At 36.4% G+C, this 25,291-nt stretch overlaps 1 protein-coding gene across 5 annotated transcripts in view; it reads left to right on the forward strand.

Annotated features, from left to right (window-relative positions):
* The window catches only part of RABGAP1L (RAB GTPase activating protein 1 like), a 249,794-nt gene that overhangs the window by 139,684 nt on the left and 84,819 nt on the right, over positions 1-25,291 (forward strand). For all 5 annotated transcript variants that reach the window (XM_031049980.2, XM_031049979.2, XM_005150184.4 and 2 more), the window contains 4 exons: positions 760-873; positions 11,423-11,497; positions 15,033-15,158; positions 16,468-16,611. In XM_031049980.2, the coding sequence (XP_030905840.1) occupies positions 760-873; positions 11,423-11,497; positions 15,033-15,158; positions 16,468-16,611 (459 nt within the window). The remainder of the gene's footprint in view (positions 1-759; positions 874-11,422; positions 11,498-15,032; positions 15,159-16,467; positions 16,612-25,291) is intronic.

Here is a 25,291-nt window from a genome sequence, read left to right on the forward strand (position 1 = left end):
TAATTTTAGCTGCCTTTGTATATTAAGATCATCCACATGGAGCTTTGCAGACATGATGCAGCATTTACAGCAGACTTGTATCCTTCTGCAGTAGCAGCTGCTTACCAGACAAGATAATCGTCAGGCTTCTAAAATGGCATCTGACACCAGTGTTTAGGCACCTGAACTTATCCTTGGTTGCTAGTCAATGTAAAAATATAATTGAATTGGAGATGGTAGCAGGAAAATATAGGGGATTCACCTGAAAGCATAACAGTTTCTGGTACTTCCTCTCTTTTTTGTTCTTTTGAAGACCACTTAATGGTGAACATTGAATGTTCTTAAGTAATAGTTCTAACTTGTAATTAACAGGGTTTTTATGGTAGACTGATATACATTTTAAATTAATACTTCTGAGCTTGCAAGAGAGAGACAGTCTAATTTTTATTTTTTTTTTTTACTCTCTGAGATACAGTAAGCATATGTTCTATGGTAAAAATGCACTTGAAATTGGATAACTTGTAATTTCCTATGAGTTTTAAAGTTGAACTGTAAGCCTGAAGGACAGAAAATGTGCCATGTCGCTCTTGTTAAACTGTCAAATTATTACTGCATATGAGACTGGAGGATTTTCAGTTTCTTCTCAAAGCATTTTGGGAGGATGAGTCAGTAAAGCAGTTATCTGATTTATCCATGTTGACTGCACATTGAATTTTATATTCTGTTATGTTTGGTTACACTGTTACTGGGCTAATACATTGGGATTTTTCTTTCTTACAGGATTCTGCTCAAGAGAGTGTCATTACACGAGATATTCATCGTACATTTCCAGCACATGATTATTTCAAAGATACGGAAGGAGATGGTCAGGCATCTCTATACAAAATCTGTAAGGTACAGTCAGTACTCTGAATTTTAAAGTGTGTTCCATATTTTGCTATGACTGTATTTTGCCCTGCTAACCATGTTCTGATCTAAGTCGCTAATCAATACTATTTTAAAGCTTTATTTAGATAGCATATGGAGAGTGCAGTGTCTCTGCAGTACTGGATAACCTGAGGTATTTTCAATAACCTTGCATTTTGTATCTCCTAAGATGCACATGAGAAAAGTTAGGCTCAAGTAATGTTTACTAAAGAGCAGTTTGATAGCAGAGGTCCGCTTCAGTGTAAGTATGATGCAGTAAAACTTGTTTTGCTTTGATGGCAGAGAGGTTTGCAAAGGAAGAGAAACCCTCAGTGCAAGCTCGGCTGTGAGATTAAGCAAGAGTGTCTCTAAATAATTATCTAGAAAACAGCCCAGCTGACCATTCAACAGGCAATGTGTGTGCATAGATTTTCACTCATACCTCTCGATCAGTTCTGATCAAAGAAAACCCAATTTTTTTCAAATTTGCACATGGGGAAGTTGAGGTAAAAAATGAAAATATTGGTCCAGCTTGTACAGACTTCTATTGCTTAGGAGAAATGCAGAAGGTAGAACATAGCAACAAGGTAGGTTGTTCTCTAGCTGTCTGTTGCAGATTTTATTGTGTTTATGGCAGTCAGTTTTTATTTTACATTTATTTCTACATGTAGAATAAATGATTGCCTTACAGCCATTTCCACTTCTCTTCCTTTTTCTTGTTACTCTCTTTCCACCTTCAGTTGATTAATAGACAGAAATGATGGAGTTGTCATAACAAGTAGAAAAGAGTGTCCTGCCTTTGGAGTATAATGATACACATTCCTGTTCTCCAGATAAATTATGTGATCATATAGACTCCTGTTAAAACAGTAATTTGGATGACTTAAATATATCTACATAGTTTATATGCATTGAAGTTCACTGTCACGAGTAATTCACATTAGGAAAGAAAAAAGTGAAAATAAAGGAGCATAGAGAGCTTTGAACCAATTATATTGATTTCTTACCAACCTTGGAGGGCTCTAGAAGGCTACAAGAAAGCAGTTCCTGTGCCAGTCTTTGAAAAGAGCAACTAGGACAATGCAACTAATTGTGGGCTTGCAGTTTAAGATCAGTTAAGTGAACAATGATGGAATAGCATTCAACTTACCAGGAATTAAATGTGAGAAGCATGCTACAATGAATGCCTATGAGTTTACTGAAAATAGATCTTAAAGCTAATAAAAAAATAAGATAAAGTACAGGTTTCATTCATTAAGGTATTTTTATCAAAATCCTGTATATCATAGTTTGCCATGCAAAACATGTATACATGCTGGAAAAGTCAGGGCATGAACAAGATATGCATTGAAGAATTAACTGGCTAGCTATCAGTTTACTAAACATCAGCAGTGAAGAAATGTATTTCAAAAAGGTGTAATGAAAATCACTTGTTCATTTGATGTACTCTGCTTAGTCACCTAGGAGAAAACAGAAAAATAATTTCTGATAAAGATGTCTTGATGACACAGAGAAAAAGGGAATAGTAAATAATGAGATATTAAAGGATGTATAGATAGATGAATCTTGTGTAGGAATAAAATGACTTGAGTAACTCAGTATTTTACAGCTGCTTCAGCTGCTTTTGATTACTATGGCCAGAATTAAAGACAATTACTTCTACACTGGAAAGAGTTGGTAGAGCATGATGAAAGGATTTGGGCACATACTTTGGAAAGAAAAACTCTTTTTCATGTATCTGTCTATTTTTTTCTAATAAAGAGAAGAAAAAGGAATGAATCTGAACTAGAAGCAACTTTGAGGAAGTATCTCTCTAACAGGCATTTTCACAGAGGCAGAAATCTCAGACCTTCCTGGGTTTTCTGCAGTCAAAGTGAAGAATTCTTCTCGTCCTCCAAAGCTTGGAAGCTTTCTCTGGCCTATATGGCTTTTGCAGAGAAAGCTGCTGCAGATACTGTCTTCTTTTCTAGAAGGATCTTGAAGCCCAGGATCATTGCATTCCATCTTCCAAAGAGAAAGTCAGGCAAAACCACCACGAGGCCTGTGTGAATGAACATTTAGCTCCTGAACAAACTCAAAACACAAAAACGAAACCTGCAGAGGGTGTAAGTAAGACAGGTAGCCTGGGTGGAATACAGGGTAATTGTCAGAGCAGCCAGGGATCAGCTTAGGATTTTTTTTTTAATGTGCTCATTGGTTCCAAGAAGGATTTGGGAAGCACATCTTCCTGTTAGAACAGCCATATCCAATCTTTAACATTGCATTATTTATAAGTTTACTGATTTTATTCTTGACAGCTTCTACCTACTTGCCAGTATTGAGATCTATGTAGATTTATAGGCAGCAACTTTTCCTTCATTCTTGCACTGTTTTCTTAAATGGGTATGGCTCTGTTCTACAGGTGATATCCAGCTGGGTCTGGCTGGACCTTGATTTATGGTTGATGTGGCGAGTTTTAGAGAAATACTGTTAAAAGCTAAGCGTTTTGCTTATAAACTCGTCATTCTATTAGGAAAGAAAATAATCTTTGTTGAAAGTAATATTGTGGCTTCTTTATATTACTAGAAGAACTTTTAACAGAGCTGTTGTGCATTCGTCCTTATTCTAATATTAAAGCAAGATATTTGAAGAATGGGATTATTGAATAAGGGTAGAAAAGCTCTGTCCTCAAGTGGGAGGGTAAAAAACTGAAGAGCATTTTCTTCATTCCCCACTGAAATGAGGGATGATCTGAGCTGTCACATAAAAAGGAAAACCATTAAAGCTCACTGCCTCATTTTAACAGGTCTGTCAGTTTCAGTTCCATCTCTTAATCTCTTCTTCAGAACAGTAGGAAATCAGAAAGATGGAAATTTTTCAGTTGCAGAACATTTATGTGACAAGGTATCTAAAAATAAGGCTGACAATGGTGATAAGGAATGAAAAGAGTTCTAGATTATAGATTGGAGATTTCATTTGAGGACATCACATAAGCTAGATTTGCAGAAAGAAAACATCTTTTGGAAAATAGTCCTTTCCTTGCAAACTTTCTGTTTAAATACTATGGGAATTCTTGCTCTGTTTAAAGAGCTCATTCGCTGCATTACAGTGTGTAACAGAATAGTACTCTTGACCTACTTCCATGCATACATATGTAGTTAACAGCTCGATACTCCAGGGAGTCAAAGCGTTTGGCAGAATTGTCCCTCTCAACTGTTTGGAGCGAATGCAGTGCAGAATTTGACATGAGATGTGTTTTGTCTAATTCTGTGATTAAAGTAACTCCTATTCAACAAACAACCACTATGACTTTAATAGGAGAAAGGGAGTATGTTTCAGGGAAGTCAGTCGGGTTAGGTAGGTCAGTGTCCTTACTGGGCAAACTGGAAAAATAGTCACAAAGCTTCCCTTTTTTTTCTTCCAAAATGTTTGAATTACTTTTTAAAGTCGGTATCAGTGTTTTCTAGTACACAAAGGCATTGTAGACAAATATGAGTAATTTGTATTATGACATATGTTGTTACTGAATACTTACCTCCTTGGTTGATAAAATTTCTAGTTATTTCCTAATCCCAGTCATACTTTCCTTAAGGTTTTATGTACAGGATCAGTGTGATAGCTGGTTTACTGTGACAAGAAACACCCTATTTTGGTCATCGTTCCAATGTGTGCCTGTTTGTTGGTACTCATATTAGTAGGAGGAATAATAAACAGTTTTTTCTGTCAAAGCTAATACTGAATGGAGGCCAATTGTTCTGGGATTTGGGGTTTTTTTTCTGCTTTCTTTGCTGTATATGCTGAATGTGAAAATGTCTTCGAATCCCTTTTCTGTGACCAGTGGCTTCTATACCAGGATAAGCTGCAAATGATGGTTTATTCTTTGGCTCATCCTTCAGCATGGCAGAACTGCTGCTTAGTGCTGTCCTTTAAGCTGTTTGTCTAACTTTCATTCTTTTACTTACATTTGAATTTCAATTTCATTGCATCTTTTTTTTTCAGATGTTCACCTCTTCTCAGCGTGCACGAGTTCTTCCATATTTTTCAGTCCTTAGTATCTCCTCAGATTTATAAATGGGAAGTTTCCATATTTATTGAAGTTGGTTTAATTATTTGTCAGAGAGCAGATCTCTCTTTCCTACAGGAGTGTGTTTGCCAATTTTAGAATAAACATAGGAGCACAAATGGAAATAGTTACGAATGATTCTTCTTTTTTTTTAATTATTTTCTTTCTCTTCCTTGAAGAGTAATTTTAGTAAATATTATTGTCTTGTCTCATGCAAAGGATTATTCATGTTACCTTGCCTTCCTCCATTTACATATTAATAAGGTTCCTTCTTTGTGCATCTGTGGTCAGCAAGGAAGCAGTAGTACTGTTCTTGCATATTTCTACTGAGACTTTACTAGTGAAAAGGTCAGGATTGTGAATCTTGAATGCTGGCAGGAGAGTAAAGGCTTTAGTATGTTCAGAAGCCTGCCTGAATAAATGTGAAGATTTCTACATTCTCTCAGCCCTTATAGCTGTGGAGAAGGCATATTGTATAGCATACATGTGCCTCTCTCTGATACTCAATTATGAGTAATTTATAAAAATAGAGTTTTCGGTTAACAGAGAAATTCCTTGTATAATGTGATAGATCCTAAATGCTGCAGTCTTAGGAATATTATTACTTACAGGCTGTTAGCCTTATAATAAATTGATTTACAGAGTTTTAAATTATACAATCACTAAAATTATCCAGCAACCAAGTGTGTCATAAAATACCTTGTTCAGTAAAAAGTCTGCACCAAAATATGAATGTTTTCCTGAGATAGTCTGTTTTTCCGACACCGTGTAAGTCTTTTAACTGTAGTAAAATGGAATTCTGCACAGATGTATGCCTGTAACAAACATTGAGTAGATTCCCAAGATCATATCCATTGTTTTGATAGTGACACAAAAAAAAGTAATGAGAGCAAATCATGCTTGTAATTCTCCACCCAAAAAAACTTGTATTCAATTTCTGTTACATTTTCGTTTTTCCTGGGACACAGATGCTGGATATCTCCTATGGCTGTTAACAAGTATTGTGCCAGTGTGCCTGTTGCAAAGAAGTGAGCGTTTCCTGTGCCAGGAAACATTGCTGACAAGAGAGATACTGTTATTGCAGATGAGAGGTGGAGATCTGTAGAGCCTCTGCTCTTCTCTCTGCATTGCTGCAAAGTGTATGTGGGGAAATGTAAGCTCTGGAAATGACCTTTCTATGAAGCAGACACTACAGAATTTTTTTTATGAGCTCTCTGGTTTCTGATGTAGTTGTAATGTTTAGTTTCCAATGTCATTGAGTTACTATGGTTAAGGAAAATGGACAATGTGATTGTAAGCTTTTATTTGATAGTTAGTGTTTTGCATTTTGTTGTTTTAAGTACATTAGAATTTTCCATAAGTAAAAGCTATAATTTTCATGCTTGTGAGGATGCAAAATCATGAAGAAGATTTCAGTCTGGAATTTCAAATGTATTCTCTTCCTTTTTTAAAGCTGCTGGGACTCATACACAGTAGTTGCAGAAAAAAAAAATATGAGGTTTTAAATTCCAATCAGCAAACTTTTCATTTGTCTTTAGTTGCTACTTGGAATTTTTCTGTCTACAGAAGATTCTGATCTTAGAGTTTTTCCTTCATTAATTATTTTAAAGAAGAATTTCTGTGCATCTCTGAATTCTTCATGCACTTTCCCAACAGGCTGTTCTCTATCAGCAGTTTTATTTGAAGAGACTCATTATTATTCATTTTCTAATGATGTACAAATAACTGCATAGTAGTTCTTCTCTTCAAAAGACAGATAACTATTACATAGATGTTTTATTCTGTGAGATGTTCCCGTAGTTAAAATGAATGAAATCAGGCGTCAAGTCAGAATCTTCATTAAGTCCCATTTATGAGACAGAGAATATTTAAAAACTCAATTAACTAGAGAATTGTGATTGAAAATTCTCGAAGAGCTTAAGAAAATAATAACTTTAAAGACTGCAGCATTGTCACAGGTTGTCATGAGGAAAATCCCATTCTCTTGAAATTACAAAGTTACAGTGACTGCAGTGGAAATAGAGGATTTAGGATTTTGCTTTTGTTTTGTATTTCATGTGGAAAGACGAAGCTAATGTTCCCCAGTCCCTTAAAAGGATGAATGTTAAATAATTAATCTTAGATCTTTTGTTAATAATATATTATGGTGGTATCTGTAGGCAGCATGCTTAGTTTTGAGAATATTTTGGTTAATGACATTGTATTTCAGAAATATCAAGTCCCAGAGGTTACGTAAAACTAAAAAAGTATAATTATAAATGTAATATGCATAGAGCCTCAAAAATTTCTTTGCTTTGGGCAAATACAATGAAATCATGTAGATTTTAGAGACTTCATTAAAAAATAAAATCTTTAGTTGCCAGGATTACAATGCTTTGACTTAACAACAGAATCTTTCTGTTTGATCTAATTCTCATGCAGAACTGAAGTATCCAAATATCTGATAACAGCTGCTTGTGAAGATCAGATTTTGCAGAAGGACCTAGTGGAAAATAATTTTGAAGAGCAAGCAAATCAAGCAGTTAATATTTTTTTTCATGATTTTTGATTGCTTCAAAGATTTCTTAACGATGCCATCCTTTTATGGAGCATTTTTCTCTTGATATATACTATATATATCTGTGTCCACTAATCAATTTGAATGTTATTTAAAAAAAAAGATAATTATCAAGTATGTACTGATTTGTAGTTCTGTGGATCGCCTCTTTTTACAAATATTTTAAGTTATTCATCTTCTGATTTAATGAGACAATGAATGATTTACCTGTTTACTTCCAGAAGCCCCCTTCCCCCCACCCCCCCAACCTTTTGGGGTGATCACTGCCTGTTCTTAATAAATTTTTAGTATTTTTATTACTTTTAATTTATCATCTCTTCCGATACTCAGAGATCTTTGAACACATCCCTTCTTAAAAATGGTCCAAGCAGGACAACAACCCCTGTGATTCTTCTGTAATAAAACAGACACAAGAAAAGTTCACATGGATTTTCTGCTATAGTTTAAATACAACTTTTCTACCTTGATCATATATTTTCCTAATAGAGGCTTTGTCTTCCTGCTCTGGATGTGCTTCAAACAGATTGATTACTAGGTTTAATGTGTTTAGGAAGTTGATTACTGGAACAGTTCTTGGTTGTCCTTCATAGAATCATAGAATAGTTAGGGTTGGAAAGGACCTTAAGATCATCTAGTTCCAACCCCCCTGCCATGGGCAGGGACACCTCACACTAAACCATATCACCCAGGGCTTCATCCAACCTGGTCTTGAACACTGCCAGGGATGGAGCATTCTCTACCTCCCTGGGCAACCCATTCCAGTACCTCACCACCCTAACAGTAAAGAATTTCTTCCTTATATCCAATCTAAACCTCTGCTGTTTATGTTTCAACCCGTTACCCCTTGTCCTATCACTACAGCCCCTAATGAATAGTCCCTCCCCAGCATCCCTGTAGGCCCCCTTCAGATACTGGAAGGCTGCTATGAGGTCTCCATGCAGCCTCTATTCTCCAGGCTGAACAGCCCCAACTTTCTCAGCCTGTCTTCATACGGGAGGTGCTCCAGTCCCTGATCATCCTTGTGACCCTCCTCTGGACTTGTTCCAACAGTTCCATGTCCTTTTTATGTTGAGGACACCAGAACTGCACAGAATACTCCAGGTGAGGTCTCACGACAGCAGAGTAGAGGGGCAGGATCACCTCCTTTGACCTGCTGGTCATGCTTCTTTTGATGCATATTTTTATATTTAACATGCAGAGTGAGGATTTTCTTGCACCCTCATAATTTTCCCTCTTCTGCCATTGTTTCAACATCATTCAGAATCTCAAAAGGAGTATCATCTTATTCTGATAACTTTCTGTTTTTTTTGATACATGTCAGCTTTGGAGGCAGTTTGTTCCAACGTGTTTTCTCAAATAGTTATATTGAAACTTGTTTGGGTTAATTTATTGCAGTTTTCAGCAAATTGTTATTTACTGTGCTAATAATGCTTCTCATGTCTTCATAATTTACTGTACATTTTTTAGCCTGGATTTTTTTTCTATGTAAAGTAAAAGTGTTGTTATATATCATGAAGAAATCATAAGTCAAATTTATTATTTATAGTGCTGCATATCTTTTTCCAATAGAGCTCTCCTTTCAAAAGCTGAAATAATACATTTTTCAGGAATGCTATAGAAATAAAATACTAGGCATCCATAAAGTAATAGATTTTGGGAATAAGGGGATAAACACTCATGATGATAATAATTAACCAGTGGATGGTTCTGATTGGCCATATGCAATATTGATTTAAGTGTTGAAAGTATTTTCTGTTAATTCAGGGCTTAGTAGCTAAATATTAATTTTAAATTAAATGTTTCCAGGAGAGCATGCTTTTTTTTCTGTTTTCAATTCAAAGTTTTGTATCTGCTAATGTACATTTCTGGAGTTACATTTTATATTTTATTTTTGTACTTAGAGCAGGTTTAAACTAGTAAGTAGATTGCAATTGTAGAATTGTGTTCTAAGGGACCTTAAAGATCATCTAGTTCCAATCCCCTTGCCACAGGCAGGGACAGCTTCCACTAGACCAGGTTGCTCAAAGCCTCATCCAGTTTTGTCTTAAACATTGCCAGGGATGGGGCAGCCACAGCTTCTCTGGGCAGCCTGTGCTAGTGTCTCACCATGCTCACAGTGAAGATTTTTTTTGCAATATCTAGGCTGATTCTGGCCTCTTTCAGCTTAAAGCTATTCCCCCTTATCCTGTCACTACATGTGCTTGTAATAAGTCCCTCTCCGGCTTTCTTGTAGGCCCGCTTTAGGTACTTAGAAGACTGCTTTAAAGTCTCTCCAGATCGTTCTAATCTCCAGGATGAACAACCCCAACTATCTCAGCTTGTTTCCATAGGAAATGTGCTCCAGCTCTCTGATCATCTTCATAGCCCTCCTCTGCACCTGCTCCAACAGGTCCATATTCTTCTTACACTGGAGGCCCCAGAGCTGAACTGAGCTCTAATGGTTCTTTCAAATTTTTATTATTTCTTTTTCAGTACTTTATGGGATCAGTTGTCTTGTATTTCCCTGACTATTGAAACTGAGCAATGGATTTTGGGATTCTTTTGAATCAGATTCTCACTAATCCCATCTGATTCAAAAGAATGGTGAAGAATATAGACAAATGACAAAGGCCTGTAAGACATAGTTCAGTTTTCACAAAGCTACAAATGTATTAGGACATGTATAGATGACTTGTTTATAAACAACTTTCAAGGAATACTTAAGTTATATTCTTTACAGAAATCTCATCTTTAGGAATCATTACAGAATTCTATATTTTTTATGTCAAATTAAAACAAGTGGTTTAAATACTTCAGAAATTTTCTGGCCTCTATTTCAACATTTCTGTTGGAAATTATTTGCAAGTATGTTAATTCTGTTGGCTGGAAAGCAGTTGCATCTCTTTTGGAGTCACAATTCTTCTTATTTTTTGAAGAGGAAGCTTAGCCAATTTTGTATTATCATACGATAGCCAGGTGGGTTTGGCTCCCCAGCATACCTGACATTGTTTATTCACAGCCTCTCTGTGCTTTTGTTCAGTGAATTTGCAATCATGTTTTTATCCAAGACTTAAGAATATAAGCATGGTGTTCCAGTTCTTATCTGTAAATAGTCTTGGAGGTGCTGTGAAGGCAGAGTGGATTTTCTGATTCATGTGGCTTGTTCTTCCCTATAACTCTGCCCTTGTCCTTTTGTTTTCCCTGGCTGTAACCCTAGTCCATTGCTTATTCTCTCGGGATGTTTCTCTCTCTGATGTCAGTCCTGCTGCTTATACTTATTCAAGTTTTCTCGAATTCTTAACATCCTCCTACATCTTGTTCAAAACAGTATCTGTCTGCATGTCTCAGAAAAGGGGGAAGGAAAGGTTGGTTAATTTAGGTTTGGGGTTTTTTTCTTTTCTTTTTTTTTAAGAATTAAAAAAAAATTATGTCATTCTGTAGGAAAATGAAACTTGTTCCTTCTTCAACATAACAAGGACATGGAAAACCAGTTTCTGTTGAAATTTTCTGGCTAGAGTAGTTATTGTTGGTTATCTGACAACCTCAGGTCCTATACTTTCATGATGTCAGAACTTGTTTTTCCAAAACCAGACAGTCATGCTCCCCACAACACAAACTAACATGGATTTGATTCGTATTTCTTGTATTATTAAAGCTGTATCATTACTCAACTCAGCAGAATTATCCTCGATTTAGGTGAAGGAAAATTGCATCCAACTCCTTTCATGCTGTTAAAAATATAAACATATTTACATATGTGGCAGCTATGGAAGATTGAGGGTGACCTATAAATGTTTCCTTAAATGCTCTGAAAGCCGAAGCAAAGCTGGTTACAGTTTCACTCCCTTTACTGTTTTAGCCTGCATAGTATTGCATATTCTGAATATTTTATTTATTGAACACATTTTGATAATGCCTATGTGTATTTTAAATATATATTGACTTCTATTTTTTTCTAGGCATACTCTGTCTATGATGAAGACATTGGCTACTGCCAGGGACAGTCTTTCCTTGCAGCTGTGCTTCTACTTCATGTGAGTTAATTGCAAAATGAAAGCTTTGATATTTGAAACCAAAGGAGCTTTGAAATAAGTAGTACTGTAACATGGTATTTGACAGATATTTACTGTTGCTTATTTGTCTGTGTTCGTTTTCCTCTTGTAGCTTTTTGGCAAGTAATGACTAATGGCTTCTATCTTGATGAATGTAATTTCCTTTATGTAGGATAAATCCATTAAATTGTCAAGTACTTATGTGTCAAAACCTGAAACTGATCTGTTACATATTAATATTTTAATTTAGTTGTCACATAGGTGAACTTTGTGTTTATGGGGAATTTAACTTCAGGAGATATTTTCAGAGTCACTAACCAGAGCAAGCAGTCTCATAAATTTTCAGTGACAGATTTCTTCTAGGCACATTTTATAATACCTTTTGAATGAAAGCTGAGTTTTAACCTTGACATTTTAGCCTGTAACCAAAAACTGTACCAACTTTGATCTGTTGTTTGCTATATATACATGTGTGTGTATGTATAGAGATAGATAAATACACAATTTTTATATTTGCAAGACACTTTGATGTAACAGTGGAAAGGCAGCAGATTCAAGTAGTGCGTGTATTAGGCTTACTCTTACTCAGGCTCTTACCTGCTTTTTCTGTCAGGCTTTAATTAATAAATTATTATTCATGGTTCAAATAATTTTCAGATTATGGTTTTGAGCCAGCTGTTGGTGGTATATATGTTACACATACACTTCCTAAGGCACTGAGAACTCAAATTCAGATTAATTTAAATTGTAATTCCTAGTGAGATGTGTGACTGCTTGAAGACTTAAGGAGCACGATACACAGTGACAGTGTTACAGAGAAGCTTTAAATTCTTTAAGGATAAACCTGAATTAGTCACATTATTACAATTCCAGATAGACTGCAAATTACTTTATCAGTTATTTTGCAATTAACTTTTTACCTAAAGAAGCATTTTTAAGTTCCACTGGAAGAATAAGCCATTTTCAATGTCAGTGTAGTTTTGAAATGAGTGGGTGTCACATTCTTAACATTTGACTAATACTTAGCTACTTTCAGTTGTATTCTGTCATTGTTATAATCACCTCTGTTTCTAGTGTTTCTGGAGTTAGAAAAGATCGCCCTGTACACTTAAAAGTGTAAATGACAATTATACTCCTTTTAATATGCCCTTTATAACATTTGCTTTCATAATAGGATATTAAACTGAAATAATCAGAGAAAGGGGGGAAGGGGAGCAGTCTCAATGAGCACATGTAAGTTGGGAGCTTCCCAGGATGTCCTCAAACTCTTGTTTTTCTCAAATTCTCCAACAAGTGTGTATGCTGTGAATGCTTGCAAAACTCTCTAACTCTTCTATCTTTGCATGGCTGTCTAGACTCCTTCCTTTCCCCTTTTTTCTGGGACAGTTTCTCTTCGGTGTAGTTATCTTTCAGGGATGGTTGGGTAGCCTGAACCTCCATCCTGGATTTTTGTGATTTTGCTGCTTTGATGAAATTCCAGTCCAAGGTCAGCAGGTAACTTCTAATCACAAGGGGACAGTGTTGCCAACTCTAATTATTTTTCTGTAAGTCTCACAGTATTTGACTTCTTTTTTTCCCTTGTTGTCTACTTTTTGGAGTCATTGCAAAAAGCCAGTCTGATCTAGTTCAGGGTGTCCCTAGTCATGGCAAGAGTGTTGGACTAGATGACCTTTGAAGGTCCCTTCCACCCCAAAATATTCTGTGATTGCAGTGTGAAAAGCTAAAATTAAATTTAAAAAAAAACTAAGTTTCTGGCTTTTATGAATCCAAAGAAAAGACAATAAGAGGTAAATATCTAAATGTTACAAATCAGAATGGAAATGCCCAAAACAATGTGTTTTTCTTAAATAAAATAAGAAATTAAAACCTGAGTTACGATTTTGAATTCTTGGGGTTGGTAATATTGGAGAACCTCTATCACTGAGAGTGAGGATTCAGTCGCCTCTGCCTGTAAATGATTTTAGCCTAGTACTAACCTCTCTTCCTACTCCCTTTCCCTGTCTTGGGGAAGGAATGGTTATCAATGCACGAGTGTCTTGATTGAGCATGCAAGGTAGGTGTGCTTGTGCATGAGCAGCTGTCATTTTATTAGAAATAATAGTTATTTTGCTAAAAAACCTGAAATTTGCATTCATCTTACTGTTAGAGCAGATTCAATCTTTTTGGTCAGGGTAAAACCATTTATTCTTTCTGCTTTGTCTGCAGCTTTTATCTGATGTCAGTGGGGAACATTCCATGCAGCTAAAATTTTGATAAAGAGCTTTGAAATTCCTAAGCACTTGTCCTAGGCAAATATAGTCTGGATGGGTAGCTAGCAGCTGATCTGGTAGTTCTTTATGCTAACTAGTTACCTCCATTTATAATGTCTGAAAGTGAAAATAAAGGTGTTTGCCCACAGCCTTGGAGACAGGTCATAATCATAGGCTGAACATAATAGAAGAAACCCTGGAGGTTAATATCAAGAGACTAAAATTCTCTTTGAAGGAAATACTGAGCTTTTATCTGTTGCCGATATTTGATAAGGGGTTGGCAAAAGGCTGAATGAGTGAATATACTAAAAGGTCTAGAGTTGTCATTCTTTATACTTAATAATTGTTTTCATTTGTTACGATCTGGTGCCTGCAAAAGAAAGGTTGTTTTTAATGTGATTGAAAACCTGATCTGGGGTCGCAGTGACTTAGTGCTTGTGCCCTATTATTGTGTTACCTGAAGGCATAGGGGAAGTGGGGACATTTGAAGTGGAGATTTCATGACACAAGGCTTCCTACAAATTCAGTGTTCAATAGGCTCAAGCCAACAAATGTAACTTTAAAGTGGCTCACATAGCTTGTCTTTTAGAACCACCTTCTAAAACTCTGTTGGATGATAAATTTTATTCAAAATTAAATAGAGATTAAGGAGATAAGGCTTCTGAAAAAGTCACAATGTTAATAGACGGGATCAGCCCTCCTGAGTTCACAAGTAGGTTCTGAAGCCAAAATATCTAATTTCTCTATTCATTCTGGGAAACTTGATTTCAGAGAGTTTTGATGTCCTGGAGTTTGGATGAATGTAGATAAGCATTATTCTCTCTAAGGGTTGGTGCTGCCATAGTTCTTCTGAATTTTTCCCTTTAACCAGGTCTCAGTGGAAATCACTATCTTGAGTTCTTTTTATTTTGTTTCTTTCTTCTCTTTTTTTTGTTATTCTGTTGCTGAGAGTGGTGTACTTGTTCTCATATCTGTTTGGCATAAAGAATACCAATGGCAGTTGTGCTGTTGTAGGGAAGTATACATACATGATATGCTCCCACATTTTCTGAAGAGAAGGTGTTGCAGAACCAGATTAAGATGCTCATCAAGGAAAACAGTCCCCCTGAGATTTTGATTGTTTAAGTCTACATTGAGTGCTTTGCTGAAAATTATATCCCTGGTTCTGAATTCATCATGAGTAAGGTATTTAAGCGTGTGTATTTATATAAGGCATTTTCAGCCGCAGCTTAGTTTTTAAAACGATGTTTGTGTATTTTTCCAAACAGATGCCGGAGGAGCAGGCGTTCTGTGTATTTGTGAAAATAATGTATGACTATGGCTTGAGGGACCTCTACAGAAATAACTTTGAAGATCTCCATTGCAAATTTTTCCAGCTGGAGAAGTTAATGCAGGTGGGACCTGGGTAACAAATTCTTCTACTTTTAGAAATGGAGATACTGGCAGGGAGAAGACATTACTGCTTTGCTTACATAAGCTACTAGACAATGAAACCCATCTCCTTCTAGAGGTAGGGTAGAACTAAAGGAGGGAAGTTTAATAACTGGATCCAAACATTGTGAGTCAGATTTATTTCTGATTTGTTTTGTCTTTCATATACCAGTCTTGCTGCCAGTCTTCGTATCCAAGCAGAACGGGTATCTGTTTTTTCCTCCTCTCTGTTTTCTCTCTTCGTAAATCATGATATTGATTGTTCTATTAAGGCCAGCATATCTTTTGGACTGCCATCTGTCAGTATCCTACTTTCTGTAAATTATGTCAATGGTTCAGAGGTCAGGCAAATCAGGACATCCTGATGCTTATGAAATACAAATCAAGTGTAGATAATTTTGTAGATTTTTACTGTGTCTTAAGTACATTGTTCTTTTTTCAGAAGGAATTATTTCATAGAGTAATTTAACATAAATAAATGGCCGCAAGTTTTCCACATTGTTATTCTAACTAGTAACAAGCTACTAACAGTTCATGAAGCTTTGACCTGCACTTCTATTAGCATTGTGGAAACCAGCTACTGAAGTCAGTTATCATAGATGACCATATCTGCTTCTATGAGAGATAGTAAAACCAAACAAAACAGACCACCATGAATTTAATGATTTTTTTTTCAGATGTCAAATTGTGTGTATTTCCTTCTTGATGGAGTAGAATTATGTACTAATTAATTTGTTACTTCAGCATATGGTCTTCTCCATATTTACATACATTAACAAAGATTTTTACTTTGTTAACAGAATATGAATATATCACCCATTTACAGTAGGTTTAACAGTATTTTGTGTTGCTTATATATGGCCCTAGTTAGAGAAATTTTCTGATGGAGTTATGTGCTTTGTGTTTGGTTTTTGTAGCAGAAGCATTTATAGAGAGACACAGCGAAGGAATAACTTAAAAATACGCCCTATGTATGATGCAGATTTCACAACTGCCTTTTAACTGTTGAAAAAATTTGTAATTTCTCAACATAATCTAGTATATTATTTGATACCGTGATAGAATCCACAGTGGATATCTTACTAAAAAAATCCTGTAACCATGGGCACTGAAATTGATGAAGAAACGTATTTTCATTGCTCAAAAGAAACCAGGATTTCACTTTGTTGTATTTTTCAGTGTTTAGCAAGCTGGTACTTACTGGCAGTGTAGATGAAGAACACAGATTAATGAGTAATACTGAAGGTTTTATTTTTTTTTCCTTTACTCTAGGAGCAGTTACCAGACTTGTATGGCCATTTCTCAGACCTCAATTTGGAAGCTCATATGTATGCCTCCCAGTGGTTCCTCACTCTTTTTACTGCCAAATTTCCACTCTGCATGGTCTTCCACATCATCGACTTACTACTTTGTGAGGTAAAACCACCTTGAATCAGAAAGCCCTTCCTCCATTCAACAAATGTTTCTTCTTTTTTTGTTTCATTGAAGCAATTTTCTGTTTAATTTTGAAATGTGTGACTGAATTATGTAGAAACCATGGTTATATCGATGAAATGATGTTCAGTGAAATGCTGGTTTAGTTTTAAAATTAGAATTCTGGATTGTCTCATTCTTTGCTAAGAGATCTTATTAAGAATATCTGATGCACACATCTGTTCTTCATTTAATTTGTTAAATAATTTATTCAAAGTTAGGAGTTTTGTTTTCTGCAGGACACCTAGCAGTAAAGGCCTAGCAGGTGTTTAGAGGAAAAGCTTTTCAGTTTGTGTGATTCAGAGTGCCCAAAGACAGTAAGAATATTTCATCTTGCTTTGCTGGTCTGATATTAAGCAAATAGTAAGAAGTGTCAAACAGCACAATTGAAAGGTGCTCTTCCCTTTTGTTTTTTTTGCCCTACTATTCCAACTAAGAAACACATTACTCCAGATACAAAATGGTATATTTCTGTATAGCATTTGTATCTGGACTTAATTGAAAAAAAAAATAGGCCAATTAGGTTAATAGTCTGGAATGCTTATTTTGTAATATACTAGTGCTTCCTTTTGTTACTAGGAAGTCAGGGCATCCACGGAATTAAACCTGGTTTTGAACATGCCACTGATTTCCTCCTCTTGATTTATATGGGTCACAAACATAAAAAAAATAGAAATAAATAAAATAGTTGACAATTTTAAATGTGAAGGGCTTCATGAGTATGAATCACTGTTGATGCTAGTTCATTTTAATTTTTATTGTGAACTGTTTTACTTGTGAATTTTTAGGTTTGCTGCCTGTGCCTCAATAGCATTAATTGTTAAACAGATATTGTCCACCACTCATAACTCAGTAATTTTTTTCCTAAAGAGTATTGATTCTTCTACATGCTGGTGCTCAGTTATCAAAAAGAGGTAATACTGCCAGGGATCCAAGTGAGCATGAAAGGTAGTAGTAATGTTGAAATGATCACACATTTCCATATAAATATATGAGTACTATTTCTTACACAATGTCTTGATTGTTTTAAGTAAGCTAACAGAAAAGGCAGAAAGGCTAGTTTTTCTGCTCTTTGTCCTCTTCTTTGATCATGCAGTAGATTAACACAATCTCTTGATCACTTGTGAACTGTTAGAGTTAGTGTTAATTTTCAGAACGGGCTTCTGGTGTGGATTTGATAATTCGTTTTCAGCTCAGTTTATTGCTTCATTCTGGTCTTGATGTAGAACTGCATTCAGAAATGACCATTTTAAGAGATCATTTGTCAAGAAGTACAGAACCTTGTGTCATAATTGTGATTATTGTGATAGCCACATAGTTATTTCCTGTCTAAAGCTTTTGCACTTTTTATTATATTAAGCTTGATGACGGAATAAGCTGAAGAAGTCTTTATGTCATGCTTAATATAGATTTAATTTTTAAAATAAAAGAAAAACAACTCTTAAATCATTTGCATTCATCTCACATCTGGCAATATTTTTCTTGGCGTGTCTGAAGGAATAACTCTGGGAAAGAAGATGAAAGAATTCAAGGAGAAAGTGAGAGAGTGCAACACTAGAGCCTGCTAAAGGAAGGGAAACTTGTTAGAATTTGTGGAGGATAGTCACATGAAACTAAGGAAGCTTCTTTTACAACAGCTAAAAATAAAACAGAAATGGTAAGAAAATTGATTTCAAGTGAGAAGATACATACAGACATCTTGAGAAACAGTAGGGCAATGTGTAGACAACATACTGAGGCAGCAGTGTAGACTATCAGAAAGCTGCTCCTAAGATCCAGGAGTCAACCAGTCTAAAGGAGCAGGCACTTCTGAGAATTTGTGGGAGGAGCATAGACTAAAATCTTATCAAAATCTCATAGCAGGAAAATAAAATCTGAAGGCATATGGCCATAGACTGAATAAGAAAGAAACAGTTCCTTAATGGAGGACTGAAATCATATTGTAAAGCTGTCTGTCTGGTCGGCCTCCAGAAGGAGTAATGGAGCAGTCAAAAAATAATTTTTGTCTGCATTAAATTGTTCTTCACTTTATCTCTGAACAAACAGCATGCCTGTAATTCCAGAAACTGGAAGGAGAAAAAGGAGTTGCAGCTGCTAACAGTGGAACATATTCTTCTGGAAAAAAAAGAAAATCTTCAAAAAACCTTTGAAGTGAACTCTCTTATGTTTTTAAAAAGAAACTTCCAGCCTTCTCATTAATTTGTCATAGATATGGATGAATTTTAAATAGCCTTCAACTTACTTCCTGACTGTGCTTTCTCCACATCCCTGTCCTGTCTGTTGGCAAAATGTTTACATCCTATATAAGTCTTTTATGAAAGAAAAATATTAGGAAAAAAAAAAAAGTTTAAAACCATTGCTGTATAGCTGCTACCAACAATTCATTCCAAGTGAAATTCTCTGGTCCCTGTAAAAATACTTTAATATGGCTAAACAACTTTTTGTGAAGCAAGAGGTTTTGTATTGGCTGCTTCTTTAGGTTTTGACTGCAGCTGGAAGAGTGAAATGGTACATGCAGATGTCCTGTAACTCTGTCCAGAGAGGAAGAATACTCGTTGGAAATCTTGTACTTTCACAGCTTACCAGGGAGGCATGTTTTCTTGCATGGTGGAAGAGTAGCGCTAGACGGGGTGTGGACCTCCTGGATAAGAGCATGTCCAATGAAAAAGTAGCTAAATTTATGACTAGAGTTAACTTCTATGGAGAAGTTTTTTAAATCTATAAAAGTGCTTGCCCTTACAGTCAGGGTTTTTTCATCATTCTCACATAATGACTTAGAATGAATAATTTTATTTAAATTCATACAGATTTGGGAATTCCTATAGCCCCTCTGTGATAGAGTTCTTTAATCTACCAGCAGTTCTCATCTAGAAATGAAATACTTTGGAATTCTTTGTCTTTCGTTTGACAGAAAGTTGAAGAAAATTTTGGGCTTGCAGGCAGATACTCCATGGTGCCTGTAATAAAAACACAGACCTGTTCATCCATTTGAAGATTTTCGTGTGATTACAGCAGACTGCTTGGCTTTGAGCCTGGCTATAGAGATAAATTTTAACATGTCAGCATTAGCTGAAGATCTTTCTGCAATGTTCCTTTTAGGTGCCTGTTTCAGCCACTTCATTTGTCTCTTCACCCTTTCTTATATGCTTGCATTGAAGAATGACTTTGTCGATCAAATTCAGAGTTGTATTTCAACTTGTCAATCTTAGCATTCAATATGACATTATGTTATTGAACACTTCGTGAGCCTGTTCTGTTTTGCTGTCTCTTTTTGTTCCATTTAAAATTATTTATTTAAAGTCATGCTCAGAAGTAGAGACCCATCTAGGTAAAGCTCCTGTCACTTAGAGCTGTCCCCAGTACAACAACTGACTATCAAAGAGTTGACAATTTATTTCATTTTGCATTTTAAAATGTTCAATTTAAAATTTAAAGTGTGTGTTTTAAAAGCACTAAGTGACCTCAGGCATTTAGAAGAGAAAAAAAACTAGACAAGTTGGCAGACAATTTGCAAGCATTTTTTAATATTTTTTTTTCTTAAAAAATGCCAACTATTTTTATATATATAGTACTGCAAAACTAAAGGAGGTTCAGAACTCTATTATTATCCTAGAATTTTTAGGCACTGTTGATAACTTCCATTTTATGTTGATCTGGCTATTTTTGTGTGCAGTTCTTGATAATGCAAAATAGAATCAGAGAATCATAGAATCATAGAATAGTTAGGGTTGGAAAGGACCTTAAGCTCATCCAGTTCCAGCCCCCCTGCCATGGGCAGGGACACCTCAGACTAAATCATGTTACCCAAGGCTCTGCCCAACCTGGCCTTGAACACTGCCAGGGATGGAGCATTCACAACTTCCTTGGGCAACCCATTCCAGTGCCTCATCACCCTCACAGTAAAGAACTTCCTCCTTATATCCAATCTAAACTGTCCCTGTTTAAGTTTGAACCAGTTACCCCTTGTCCTATCACTACAGTTCCTAATGAAGAGTCCCTCCTCAGCATCCTTATAGGCCCCCTAAATGCTTAAGGATTGTGCTTCTCTCCTTTTAAGGAGTATATAAAACCGCCTACAACATTCTGCCTTTTCTGGGCTGGTAAAGATATTTGTATATTTGGTTTAGTGTCAGTAACTACGTAGTCTTGTTACAAAAATTACTAGTCTGACTACCAAGCTGCCATTCTGTGATCAGGACTGAATATAAAGGAGTGCAACTGATTGTCAGTTTTACATATAAAATTAAATGTTTTCCAACATAGCTAATATCAAAGTGAAACTACCTTTCACAGGACCACAGAGAAGCACAGTGGAAGAATTAGGAATTGAAAGCTAGATATGATCATTCCTTGGCCTTTATTTATCAACTATTGCTTTCAGAGCTCTGTATAAAATAACTTCTGTCATCATTTTGTGAAACTATCTGTGATAATGAAGACTGATGGGAATTTTTAAAAACCTTTTAAAATGTGAATGACTTTGTGCTAGTAAATGAGCATCTATTGATAGTAAAAATGTGTCACCATGTTGTGTAGTGCAGGAGCACTGCTTCATAATGAAATAATGAAAATCTTGGAAGAATTATAACTATTGGTGCTGAATATTTGATTTCTTTCTTACGTGTGTCTCACTGAATGGATGTGCCAGGAAACACTACGCCGTATGGTATCACTCAGACGATAAGACATGTCGTCTCTGTGTTGGTACTCACTGAATAGTAGATATTATAATAGCTTGCTATTTTTTATCTGTCACTGTCAGATACTTCTGTGATGCCTTCAACAACGTTGAGGAGGAACAGATTAACAATTTATTTAACCTCCTCAGGAACTGAGACAGAAACAAGCCCACTTCCTCTGTAAATCTGTGTTCAGATGAAAAGTGACTTAAATAAAAGAGTGGGTACAGTTGTTTATCTTCTGTAGATCTATAGGGGAAGAAAAATTGAACTTTTTGGAGTTACCTGTTCACACGTTTTCTACATTTGTAAACTCTTCCAGTTATGACTGTTTTAGTAAATCTTAGAAACCAGCAGACTGGGTTTACTAGAAATAAAATCTCTTTTGGAAACAGCATGTTAAAAGCTAGGCTTAATTTCAAAGTAGGTATAGATCTGTGCTGAGTATGTCTGTATTATTTCAGTATTCTTTACAAAAGCAATGTTTTACATGCAAGTTGGAAAAGGCAGGGGGAACCTGTGTTTTCCTTCTTGTGAATACAGGAAACTAGACTTTGGCATTTAGACTGTGTCTTTTTTCCTGTCCATTGCTCTTTGCATTATGGGTGTTACAGCTAACTCTCCTTTCTGAAGTCTTTATCAGCTGGTGCTGTTTCATGTAAAGAGACTGGACAGGATTTCTTTCTGAGACTACTATAACTAGCTTTTAATTAGTTTAATAAGAATCAGTTGTCTCGCAGACTCAAGATGGAACACCAGAATTTGAACATACATGTCCAGTGGTAATGCTGGTTGGCTACAGTCAAATGCCTGTTGACATGTCAGCTATTACAATATTTTTTGTTGCGAAACCAGGTTTTCTGGCCCTGGATATTTTGCTTTTATGTATTTAGATGAGTTATTTTAAATTCATGCTGAAAGTAATTTTAGCATAATTTATCCGATGACTACAGCTGTATTCCACTGTGGGAGTTTTTCAGTACTAGAACAGAAATTAAAGGAAAAAGAAAGAAAAGAGGATGTAGTATTTGATTGTGTTTGATGCATGAAGAACTTTTTTAAGCTTTTGTGTATGATTCAAACATTCAAATTAGAATGATAAAGAATTTTAAGTTCTTTTCAAAGTGAAAGTCATAAGAAGTGTTAGATGTTTGGATATAAAATTTCAGTCAACAGCAGAAATATTGGAGCTATGTAATACCTTGTTCTGTGTCGCCACAGGGACAGGGAACACAAAACATTCTATTTGCTTCCAAAGCTACACAGAATTTTTAAGAATTCAAACTTTATCCTGGGAAGAGTGTTCTAATAGATTATATCTAAGAGGTTCTTGGTGAGCCACAAGGTTTAATGTAACCATTTGCACTATGTTGTCCAGGTCTTCCTGTGTGCATCCGTAATTTATGTATTTTCCACTCATAGCTGCAGCTTGTTTATCCCAAAATAATAAGGGTGATAAATGCTCAGCATGAGCAAAATGAAAACAGTCTCACAACAATCTGCAATTCAAGATAACTTGTGTGAACAGAAGGTACCTTTTTGGTGATATTGATAAATATTGTGGTCCTGAAATGTTGAGGCAGCTTCCATTTCAGAAAATGTTCTAAGATACAGGTAAAAAGTTACCAAAGATGAGGAACCTATTTGAATGACCGAATTGGTGCCCTGGACACTAATGCCATGTTCACAGCATGTCTCTGAATTATTTTCCCCGTTGCTACTGAAATATTTTAGCCACTTACTAGTTGATGTTCACTTGGTTGATTTTTCTAGGAATACAGTAAATTTCCATAATGCTTATTTAACACCAGTGCCATCTGCTGTATTTTGAATAGCAGCATATTCTAAGCAGTCTTGGCAGTCCTCAAAAACTGCTTCAGAAATAACTGAAGTTATGTATCACAAATGGGAGTGTGATATTCCATGAACAAATCCAGGAAGCTAAGCTAATTTATGGACTGTTTTTAAAAAAGAGGGTAGTGCAGTCTGCCCGTGCCAAAACACTTCCCATTAGTTCATGCTTGGAATCTGAGGCTGTACTGAATTTTCTAAGTACGTAAAATCTCAAAATGTGAACTTTGCATTCTAGTGATTGTTGCAAAGATAATATGCATGTTTAGGTGTGGAGAGGCAAGGGCCAGGACTCTCTTGTGGCAGAGGAAGGGAGAAGGCTAAAAGTGAACCTTGTGAGGGAGATCAGACGGGGTGCAGGGAAGCAGGAATTGATGTAACAGAGGTATGCATTTTTCTGTGTGTTACATGGCTACATGTAGAAGCAGAGGAGGCACAGCTCTCTGATGAGACATGTTCTGAACCCTCATGTCATATCAAGAAAATTGGGGTCTGGAAGATTCCTGCTCCTCTGAGCATGTCTAATAGTCATTCACTCTTTCCATGTGAGAGCTGGAGTACCTGTCCTACCTCCTACAGAGGTATAAGGCCTCTTGTTCTGTCCTTTTATATATGTGATAAAGCCCTTGATCATAAGCCCACAGATGGTAGCCTTGAGCCAGTGGCTCCTCAGCCAAGCACACACACCAGAAGGCCTCTGAGTCAGAATCCCACCTAGATGCTTGTTGTTGTGCTGTTGCATCATTGGTCGCTTGAGACTGAGCCGGGAGATGACAGTCTTGTTCAGAATGTGTGGGTTAAAGCCCTTCCTGAATCTTTGTTAGTGAAGACAGGCCTTCCTCATAGGAGAAGGAAAACTCCTATCTTCAAACCCAGGCTGATGGGGCTCATCCAGCCTTGTATGTTCTGCTATCTAAGAGAAGGACACTCACAAAACCTATGACCTGAGGACTTTGCTGTCACCGTCCAAGCTCACTAGGCCCTGGCAGTTAAACCTCAGGTGTGAAGGGTGGGGCCAGTTCTGTGCACGCTGCCCTCACCTAAAAACTCCCCTGCGCAGGCTGGAAGGGCTTGGCTCTCACTTGTCAGTATGGACGGGTGAGGGTCGAACCAGCAGGTGAAGCTGCAGATCCAACCTTGTATGCGGGTGGACCAGAGCATGGGTAGCTCGAGATTGTCCCAGGAGTTGACAGTCCTGGTTGGACACTTCCTGATTGCCTAAGCACCCTTTTTTCCCAACCAGATTTGCATATCCCACATACCCTTGGTCATCCTGCTTGTAGTAAGTGTGGGTAAAGCCCTTCCCAAATCTTCGCTTGCGAAGCCAAGCCATCAAGGCCCTTGATGCCTACTGTGGATTCAGGTCCCTTTCTTTGTCCCCATATTAATCAGGTTTTGAAAGAGGAAAAGGAATATCTAAAATCCCTGTAATTTAAACCTCTGAAAACCAGAAACATAATGTTACTATATGGCTTGGTCAAAGAAGTGGAGAAAGCGTACTGCCAACCCGTAACCAGTTGCCTGTGAATTAGGAACATGCAGCTGTGGAAATACCTAATGTCAGGGAGCAATTTGATACATGGAGATGACTTAAAATACTGTGGCTGTAATTTTTATGCTTTGGAAACAGTCACAGAAGCTGGAGAGAAGTGCTAATCTCATAGCACTCTCTAACTTCATTTAGCCATAGCAACATCTCACCAGCAAATTATATGTAAACTCCCCAAACCATGTAAATATTGACCAGTACTCTTAAATGCCATTCATTTCTGTTAAAAGCAAGCAAGCAACCAAAATATAATGCAAGATCATACTAATACAGGTTCGTAGTTGCCTGGCAGTATTTTCTATGCCTTTTCATGCTGCAAAATATAGAAAAAGTGGCACAACAAACGCCGAATCCTATGGTGACGTTTTTACCATCTCCCTGGTACTTGCTTATCTAATAATTCAGTGAACTGGTCGTAATTGGGTTTCTGTATTATTCACAACATCATAATCTCAGGATGGAGATTTCTGTATTTTCGTCCTTCTTGTCTTACAGCATTTCCTGTTGTGAGTTATTGTAGTAGGCAATGTATATGGAGTCACTG

Source organism: Melopsittacus undulatus, chromosome 6, assembly GCF_012275295.1.
Source record: "Melopsittacus undulatus isolate bMelUnd1 chromosome 6, bMelUnd1.mat.Z, whole genome shotgun sequence".
Taxonomy (NCBI): domain Eukaryota; kingdom Metazoa; phylum Chordata; class Aves; order Psittaciformes; family Psittaculidae; genus Melopsittacus; species Melopsittacus undulatus.